We start from the raw sequence: 9,640 nt of genomic DNA on the forward strand, positions 1-9,640 counted from the left end.
TAAAATAAAAAAAAGTTATTTTCAATCAAGCCCGTCTCTTCATACCCGCTCGACGCACCGTCTCTTCGACGATGATCCCCGCGTATCGCCACATTTTTTTCCGGCGGAACTAAAGTAACGACCTGCGCGAGGATGAAGAAGCTGCGTCCACGTGGAAATGTACGTGGTAGATTTTTTTTCCGACGCGAGTCACGCGTAATTTCACACTTGAAATTCCGAACTTCCGCCTCGCTCCGGTCTCGCATCAATGTAACGTCCGCGTTGAGTATCTGAAACGATTACGGAGGTCGTTTCCTTTTAACTGCATTTTTTAACAGTCCCCGTGAGACTGACAGATATATCGCGACGTGTATAAAAATCCGAGATAGAATGTCGGAAAATACTGCTTGGAATCGCGCGAATGGTGAAACTAGATAGAGATTGATAAGATATCACGATCTATTCCGCATTATGCTCGGATGGAGTAATGACAGCACGCAGCACGGTCGATCGCGTCTCTGAGAAATTAAAAACGAAATTTGTCCTTTCCCCAGCTGTGCGAACTTTGCACAAGCTTCCCTGTTGGAAACACGTGTGTGTGATTCTTTGTACAAATTATGTTTACAATCGCTTTTACGAATGTAAAAACGCTTTGTTCAGGTATACCTTGATGGTCGATTTTAATATCAATTTAATTTGCAACTTTTGTAAGTAATGAAGAAAATTCTTAATATTATTAATTAATGCAGTTGAAAATGCATTTTAGTCGAGTGGTTGCAAGCTTCAAATTTGTGAAACCTCCCTCTTTTTATATTTCACAAATACATAAGTGTATATGGTGTGTCCCAAAAGTTCCGGAACTTTTAATGAAACTCACTTTGTTCGCTAGGAAATAAAACTTTTAATAAATATTATTCAAAATACATCCCTTCCGATCAAATATGTGCATTGCATCGGTCCAAAAACTTTGAAAAGCATTTTTAGTACTTACAATCGGTTTTGTCGAGGTACTAGTGAAGCAAAAAGAACGAACAAGTTTGGCGTTGAACATATATGTAAACAAGGCTTCTACAAATAGTCCACTATCGATACGACAGATGGCGCGATATGTGCCGTTGCTACCAAAAAAGTTCCGGGACTTTTGAGACACCGTGTATATAATATTAATAAAAATTTTTAAATAAGAATATCACATGATAAATATAATATATTATTTTTAATAAGTAAATAAATAAATAAATAAATAAATAAATACACACACACACACATAATATATATATATAAGCATTATCTATAAATGAATAAAAGTAGTTTAATATAAGATCGAATAAATCAATTATTGTTATATAGTATATTATTTAAAAATAATAATTCTGTATTGTTATATAGTATATTATTTAAAAATAATAATTCTGTATATCCTCAATTCTTCGATAAAAATTGAGAACTAATAAAAGTAACGGGTCTAACCGTAACGAATTATTTAGCACCTGGTTAGACACGTTACTTTATTAGTTCCAAAGTCTCTATTAAGACTCGCTCCATCCTCACCGAAGAATTGCGAATACAGTACGACTAAATGATAAATCAGACGTACTTTTATTATCAAGTAGTACGAGTCAATGGAAATTCACGCGGACCTTTATTTTTATATAATATAACATATTTTGCTTATTTAATTATATTAATTAACTTATCAACTCACGGGTATATTTATTTATATGAATACTTCTTAAATATTTTACTGTTATCTATGCTTATGTACAGTTATATCAAATAACTAATACATATTTTTTGTAATTAATTCATTATTTCACTTGGGAAAATCTATTAGAAAGTACACCCACATAATTGTCTATCAATCTGTGTCTTTAAGTAATCAGAAATCAGAAGTGTAAATCAAAATAAAATGAAGTAAAATCACAGTGAAGTCAAATCTGTGATTGTTTGCGACCCAAATACTTCACTACCTGTGCTAATTAATACCGCCGATAACGTTTCTTCAAAACTGACATGACGCGCACTAACCACTCCAAACTAAATCGAGGATGAAGATCGATATTCTAAATACCGGGGTGTATTAAATAAACTATTTTTACATGAAAAATTTATCAACAACTTGTTTGTGTATCACAAACGTGAGAGCTTTCATCAATAACAGTCAGCATCTGCCTCTCGTAACGGAAAGTCGTTGATGAACTCAAGTTGAGGTCCCGAAATTGAAGTGGAAGATCGCGCGAATGGGTGAATATGAGTACGATATTGTCGATTTTGATGTACTTAAATGATTCGACGCGGAGTTAGTCATCGTGAGCGTTAAAGTACAAAGCGATAAGGTGATCATCGGTATTAGGTGTTAGGTTGCTGTCACCGACAGTGACGTATGACGTGTGACGGCGAAGTAGAACGTTTCTCGATACATTCTTCGTGTCTGATGTTGGCTTGGCCCGAGATGAACGAGCAGAATCTCAGCGACCAGTACTCGACCTGGGTAAGAGAACGTCGAGCCCGAATCGCCGCTGCGGCGCATAACCTTAACCCGAGATCGTGCCTCTACCAGAAGGGAACGTGTTGCAGGTCGGCCTCGTGTACATCTTCAATCTCATCGTTGGAACAGGCGCTCTGACATTACCTGCTGTGTTCAGCCGGGCAGGATGGGGACTTGGACTGAGCGTCATCTTAGTGTTAGCGTTCATCAGGTAAACTGGCAGGAACTTTGTTTCTGTTGAAGCACTCGCGGGCGCATCCAGATGTCGGTTGATCAGCTGTCTGACAGAATTTTCTTCTCTAGCTTCGTCACAGTTACATTCGTCATAGAAGCGATGGCGTCTGCTAATGCTATAATCACATGGAGGCACATTCAGCATCGAAAACGTGTAAGCATTTTCAGATTAACTTCTCGCAATCGATAATATGATCGAGTGTCTCATAGATATCTTAAATATAGATAGAAATTAATGATAATGATTCATTGTGTGATATTGTTGATGACTTACATATGTAACTTATATGTATAGAGTAATATTTAACATTAGTTTAACATTAATATTTAACCTGTTTTTTTTTTAGGCTTTACAAACGTTGGGTGAATCTGGTCCTTCCAATTCAGATTCCGAAGATACTCCACTGGTAGCTCCCACCTCGAGTAGTCCTGAACGTTTGGATAATACTTATAGATATTATGTTATTCATGACAGAATAGAGATGGGCCAGATGGCATCTATCTTCTTCAACAAATTCGGCACTACGCTGTTCTACCTGTGCTTGGCTGTATATCTGTACGGTGATCTGAGTATTTACGGCGCTGCGGTTGCAAAATCGTTAGCGGATGTCGCCTGTACTTACCAGCCAAGCAATCTTACGTGCAATGACACCATACCAGACGCTGAACTTTGCTGGGAAGGTCCCATGTTGAACCGAATGGACGCGTACAGAATATTCCTGGTACGTCATCGACTTGAACACACGTTTCATTCTTGAAAGCTATTACCGGAATGAAAATATCAGAGTACGATAGAAGTACACCGATAGTAATTCTTGTTTTATACATTTCAGACAGTGTTCGTGCTATCTTTGGGGCCGTTTGTATTCTTTAATGTTCAGAAAACCAAGTATCTGCAGCTATTGACCTCGGTGATGCGATGGCTCGCGTTCACTATTATGATCGTGTACGCTGTAAATAAACTTATTCAACACGGTATTCGGGGCGATCCACCTGTTGCAAATATAACCGGTAAGCTGGAAGATCGTGATGATGATGTCTCTTGTGATATTCCATTAAATACAGATCCCAGCATAAGAGGAACGTCTGAATATGAGAACTTCAAAAGCGATCGAAAAGAACGAGAAATTGTTCTTTCCACGGTATTCCTCCTTCGAGACCATTCAAACCATGCTCTGAACGCATTTCTTATATTATTGAAAAGAAAAGAGATATTTAGGTGTTCTCCTTGTGCTGGGACACCCTGTGTATCAACGTTATCGAGCATGTGGGACGTTACGATTACTGTAAAGTCATAATGATGTGTCGCTGTTTTAGGGATTCCTAGTCTTTTCGGTGCTTGCGTTTATTCCTTCATGTGTCATCACTCGTTACCGGCCCTGGTGGCGCCGATCGCGAACAAATCGATGCTAAATCGATTCCTCGCGCTCGATTACATACTGATCGCCTCGTTTTATTTACTGCTGGCACTGACAGGCGCCTTCGCCTTCGAGCACCTGGACGATCTCTACACGCTGGACTTCGGGCCACGCGGCTCGGGCGACTGCTCCAAGAGCAACAACATCGTCATGCTCCTTATAGAATATTTCCTGGCGCTCTTCCCTGTATTCACCCTGAGTACCAGTTTCCCCATTATAGCGATCACCCTGAGGAATAACCTGCAATCGCTCTTTCTTAACGAGGATACGTCTTACAATTTGTGTCTTCGCAAACTCGTCTTCCCTATCTTGGCAGTGATACCGCCGTATCTGATCGCAATGAGCACCAAGGATCTGTCGATATTGGTCGGTATCACCGGATCGTACGCTGGAGCGGGGATTCAATACTTGATACCCACCTTCTTGGTCTATTACGCTAGGCAAGAGACCAATAAGGTAATCGGCCTCGGCGTCGTGAACAAATTCGCAAGCCCCTTCTCCGGCAGATGTTGGCTCTTCTTCGTCGTGATATGGGCGATCGCCTGTATGATCTTGGTGTCGGTCAATTTCATACAGATACATCTCGTGCCGAGTAGCGGATAACGACGTGAACACCCTCCGTGTCGTACATAATCAAAAGAGAAGAAGAGGGCCTCGCTCTTCGGACGTGGCTCCTGTTGTGTGAAATTGTATGAAAGGGAGACGAGAGTTTACGAAAGTTGTTGATCGCATATCCGGAGCGGTACGGTTTCGCGAAGTATCGCTGGCGAGGTTATCGCGATTATTATTGAAGTCGCGAGGAACGTAGGCGGAGAACGACTGACGACTGGTTCGCGAGGATTTATATCCCTTAGGGTAGCTTAATGATTTAAGACATTTGTGCGAGGCAGTGCAGTATGCCGGCACGTGTCTATGACGAAACGACAATATTCTGGCACAAGTCGGCGCGTACAAGTCGAATATTAGATAAGTCCGGAAGCGTAGACCGTTAATGTGCGTAACAGGGAATCTCTCCATTCTTCTCTTTGTATTTTTACTTTGCCAAAAGAGGAGAAAGAGCGGGAGGTGAGAAGGAGAAAGAGGAAGGAATTGCTCCGGCTACGGACTTGGCGTAGTTTCGTTGCGATATTCTCTCTGATCACTGTTATCGCATTTTGTATCCTTTTACGCGGCGCAGTCTCGTTCTTTGTATTCTTATGCATTTATGACGAAATACTAATAATAGCGAAATCGGGTAGTGAGATAGCGGCAACAGCAAGAGAGTGCGTAACGTTTATATGTTTTGTTGTTGAATCATATTTTTGTATAGGGTATATATATACATATGTATAAAACTGCCAAAAGAGAAATGGTATTCGCAACGTATGTCCGGTCATACCTGTGTACCTGTACCGAAACGTAATAGCAATGCAATGGAGAGAACGTTGCGGGTATATGTGTGTATATGTATATATATGTATACATATATATATTTTCCAAGAGCAATTGCGAAGAGCGGATAATAATAAATAGTTGATTATACAAGTCTCTGCCGATTTATTCCCACCGTTATATGTACACACACACGTTGTGCTTCTTTTTTTTGTTCCTTTCTTTCTACGCTCTTAGATTTATTTCGTACTGAGTTTCGCGCGAGGCGGATCTTAACACGGATAGATTTCTCTTCAAGATTCCAACGACACAAGATAGCGACGATAAAAGCGATAAAAGCTATTTGTTTGTTTTTTTTTTTCTTCGATAAAATTCCACATCCCTGATCAAGTAGACTAAGCGCGCTGATATACGTTCACGATCGCCTCGGTTGCATAGGCACGGTATCTGTTGAGATTTCGGATAAATGATATAGCTCTCTCGCTCTCACGTGACAATGAGAGAGAAAGAGAGAGAGGGAGAGAAAAGAGAAGAAGGAGAAAACGAACGAGAATACAAATTACAATACGCGTGTTCGCTTACGAGTACCATTGAGATCGCCAACTTATCTTGGTAATAATCCTATTTGTTCCGAAGTGGGCTCCGCGAAGTGGAGAAACAAGTAACGATGCGTGCGATCGCGCGTGACGACAAGCGAGAACCTTCCTTCGACGAAGGGCGAAGTCGATAATAGAGGCGCGGCGCCTCGAGTCCCGAAAGAACTGTGCGCGTGAGAAAAGAAAATAGTTGCTGTTCGATGCACCACTAGTCTACGTACGCGACAAGTAAACGCGACCACAAGTATACACGCGAACAGAAGTGAACACTTCGGAGTGAACGCACACGCCATTCGCACTTGCGACGGGCGTGCGCGCGCGTGTATAGCCAGTCACGAAAAGGTGTTGCGATCCCTTGTTTTCTGATAAATTTCGAAACATATCCCGTCCGTGCCCGATAGAAGAACTTGTTCTTCAGTAGTTCTTAGGAGATGCATTTTTCCTAATGAATACGAGATGCATCGCGAAACTTGTCAAATAAAAAGTGTCGCAACCTTTCTGCGACTAACCATACGTTTTTGTGTGTGTATATATATATATATATATATATATATATATAATATATATATATTTATTTATAATAAATAGTTATCTCGTACTTGTATATGTATGTGTGTATGTGTGTGTGATTTGATTTCTTTCTTTGGTTCTCCGCGCGGACGAGCTCGCTCTATCGAATTCCTCCGAGTCGTTACATATCGAAGATAAGATTAAATGACGGATATCTCCCCTCTCGTCCCCGCTGTCGGGACACTCGGACGCATGTGCTAATTATCCCCTTTCGTTTGTCAGTCTTCAACACTACGAATACTATGGATATCTATTTTCTTTACTTTTTTTTTTCCTTTTTTTAACGTTGCGTCGCGAGTATGTCTGTACGTACGTACTACTATGAGTCAGAGCTCTTACGAGCTTTTTAACTTCACGATCGACGATGAATTTCGCCCTGGAAATGTCGGGTCTCGCGAGATATGTCTTCGAACGCTTCGGCGTTATATTGCGGCGTTATATTGGACTGATGTGTTGACGTGGTGGTGAGGTAACGGAGAGATAATTAATTTTCACGTATCCTCGCCGGTTGCGGCGGCGCTTCGCCCATCCGTAGTGTCCTCGATACAGCTTGGTACAACACAAAGACGCACAATTACACATTACTTATTTGCGCGTAAACCCAAGGAGCGTGGCCAACACAGTCGAACTCTGTGTAACGTTAAACTCGACAGATCGGTGGCCGTACAAAACTTACGCTACGAATACAAAGGAGGATCCGTGTAGAGAGAAAGAGAGAACAAGGGTTTACAATTGAATGAGCCGACGAAATAAGTGTGGATCCACGCGTTAAGGTTTCCCTCTCTTCAACGCACAGCCATCTAAATTAACAACGTCAGAGACGAGAAAACTTATGCTCAGAATTCTTGCGGAATACGTTGAAATAAGGGGATATATCAACAGAAAATACCTGCGATCGAGCACGTGTAAAATATTCCGAAGAGTTACCTTCTAACGATCAATAAATAGCCGTAAGATTAACGTGATAAGATCATGGAAAAAGGTAGGTAAGTTAAAAAAGGAAAGTTGCATGTTATAACAATTCTAAAAGAAAAGTTTTCTCGGAACGTATGACAAGTGTCCCGTGAATCGATCGCAAATGTCACTTTACGGACATGTTCTTTTATCTCACCGTTCGTGCTTCGTAAGAATTTTGGACACATGTGTTCTCGCTCACGTGACGTCATCAAGCAAGACGACCGCAAGGGATCAACAGCCCTAAGTAATACTGATTTCCTCCCTTCTGCCTTCCTTCTGAAACGAGAAGGTTACTCGTAATTATTTAAATAAGGACAAGGCGTGTCCTCGTGGCCCACGCACTCTATCACCGGGTCGTGCGTGCTGTCCCACATACCCGGGCCGCATTGGCGGCACAAGCCGGCTAACGTGCAGGGTAAGCGTACAAGCTGACGGAAATGGTGGAGTAGGCCTCGTGCCTTCCTCAGTATGACGTTCCCGTCCATGTACATGGCCAACGAGCTGAAGTGCAACAGCATCTCGTCCGTCCTGAGGTCCTGCGCGATCACGTCGTCCGCGTAAACGCACATTATGGCTAGGCAGAGGAACAAGTGGAAATGATCCGTTAAGTAATTGACCCAGCAGGCTTCCCACATGATCAACGCGATCTCGGTTGGAAATTCCCTCTTCAAACACCTGCAGTGAGGAGAGAACAACGAGACAATGAACGTACTCTAAACGATGTGTGAAGAAATAAGCGCTATTTGCGCGAGACTCACAGGAGTATCCACCGATGGCAAAACAGAAGCTCCAAGGCGTCCGCGTGCTTCTGCAGGTGCGCGTAAAAGTCCGGCACCATTATTCTCACCAACTCTCGCAGGTAGCACAGATTCCTGTCCATGTCCGTGTCGGTGGGGGTGCACACGGCCACCGATCGCTGCATCAGACCCGCGAAACACCAGAAGGCCTCGATTTCGGAATTGAGCTCGGCTAACAACGGGGCTAAGAGGTCCGACATCCCTTGGGTGTAGCCCAAGCGGCAATTGTAAACCGCATAATTGAGCAAAATGTTCCTGAAAGTACCAGCGAGAACAATTGTAGAGAAATCGACGACAGGCGACGTGATAACGCGGTTGCAAACTGAGGCAAAACTTCTTTCTTTCTTCATCAGTTTTATTCTCTTTCTCATTTCTTTTCTTTCCTTTTTCGCCTTATTTTATTTCTCTCCTTTTCGGCCTGTATTCTGAATTCTCTTTTATCGATAAAAGTGCCTTAAATGTGGCTTCCCAGTTAATTAAACGGTTCTTAAGCTATTTTTAGAGGTACCTTTAGCGATAAAAGAGAATACAGGCCTTTGTCTTTTATTTCCTTTATAATTAAATGAGTATCCGTTGATGAAAATAAATAAATAAATAATATTAAGGCTCCTGTTCTCTCACGCCATTTTGATTAATGACGAAGCAAGAAACCGTATGTCCGAAATTCTTGAATACATTATTAAGATAAAATGACATAAAATGATACTTGATCGATTAAGCATATCTGTAAAATCTTCTGAAAATTTTCTTTTTGCTCTAACAATTAATGAAAATAATATGAAATAAAATTAACTTAACATGCAATCTTCCTTTTCGGCCTGTCTTTCTCGTGATTTTTCATATTACTTTCACGATTATTTATTGCCCGGGAAAAAAAAAGATCATATATGAAATTTGCCCATGCATGACTATATATAATCATATATGTCCACAACGAAAATATACTGTTGTTTATCAATTATATGCCAATACAATCGAAATAAATACTTCTCTGGCTACTTGTGCTTCTGACAGCATATTATATCGACATTCAATTAAACGAAAAAAAGCATCATTTTTTTCGTATAGATATATATATAAATATATATGATCATGTATGTAACCACATGAGCAAATTCATATATGATTTCATATATTGGGTTGTTCGGAAAGTAATTTCGTTTTTTTGTGATGAAAATGACAGACGATCTTCGTATAATGAATAAATATTTAATTAAATTATATATTGGC

The 9,640-nt window shown here is 40.9% G+C and overlaps 2 protein-coding genes across 4 annotated transcripts; one reads left to right on the forward strand and one right to left on the reverse strand.

Moving 5' to 3' along the window:
- Positions 1-1,971: 1,971 nt before the first annotated feature.
- Positions 1,972-5,556, forward strand: LOC106749625 (transmembrane protein 104 homolog). 3 transcript variants are annotated; one of them, XM_014629277.1, is made up of 7 exons: positions 1,972-2,233; positions 2,333-2,470; positions 2,557-2,678; positions 2,771-2,855; positions 3,049-3,423; positions 3,535-3,712; positions 4,019-4,722. In XM_014629277.1, the coding sequence occupies exons 2-7, from the start codon at positions 2,363-2,365 to the stop codon at positions 4,720-4,722; spliced, it is 1,572 nt and encodes a 523-aa protein (XP_014484763.1). In that variant the 5' UTR covers positions 1,972-2,233; positions 2,333-2,362. The 3 variants fall into 3 exon arrangements, with proteins under 3 accessions (XP_014484763.1, XP_014484764.1, XP_014484765.1); XM_014629278.1 differs by having other exon boundaries at positions 1,972-2,223; XM_014629279.1 differs by having other exon boundaries at positions 1,972-2,470; positions 4,019-5,556.
- A 1,363-nt stretch (positions 5,557-6,919) lies between these two features.
- On the reverse strand, positions 6,920-8,659 carry LOC106749626 (TBC1 domain family member 16-like). The gene is made up of 2 exons (XM_014629281.1): positions 8,372-8,659; positions 6,920-8,288 (listed from the first exon to the last, which is right to left on the reverse strand). Exons 1-2 carry the CDS (start codon positions 8,608-8,610, stop codon positions 7,904-7,906), a joined length of 624 nt encoding a protein of 207 aa, XP_014484767.1. The 5' UTR covers positions 8,611-8,659; the 3' UTR covers positions 6,920-7,903.
- Between the last annotated feature and the right edge of the window lie 981 nt (positions 8,660-9,640).

Source organism: Dinoponera quadriceps, unplaced genomic scaffold (assembly GCF_001313825.1).
Source record: "Dinoponera quadriceps isolate SergipeBrazil2010 unplaced genomic scaffold, ASM131382v1 scaffold3595, whole genome shotgun sequence".
Taxonomy (NCBI): domain Eukaryota; kingdom Metazoa; phylum Arthropoda; class Insecta; order Hymenoptera; family Formicidae; genus Dinoponera; species Dinoponera quadriceps.

Excerpts from the sequence above, each read along its gene's own strand:
- LOC106749625 (XM_014629279.1), top strand. The coding sequence starts at position 2,363 with ATGACGTGTGACGGCGAAGTAGAACGTTTCTCGATACATTCTTCGTGT. Across the intron at positions 2,679-2,770 it reads TTAGTGTTAGCGTTCATCAG|CTTCGTCACAGTTACATTCG; the intron begins GTAAACTGGCAG and ends TTTCTTCTCTAG. Across the intron at positions 2,856-3,048 it reads ACATTCAGCATCGAAAACGT|GCTTTACAAACGTTGGGTGA; the intron begins GTAAGCATTTTC and ends TTTTTTTTTTAG.
- LOC106749626 (XM_014629281.1), bottom strand. The coding sequence starts at position 8,610 with ATGTCGGACCTCTTAGCCCCGTTGTTAGCCGAGCTCAATTCCGAAATC. Across the intron at positions 8,289-8,371 it reads TGCCATCGGTGGATACTCCT|GTGTTTGAAGAGGGAATTTC; the intron begins GTGAGTCTCGCG and ends TCCTCACTGCAG.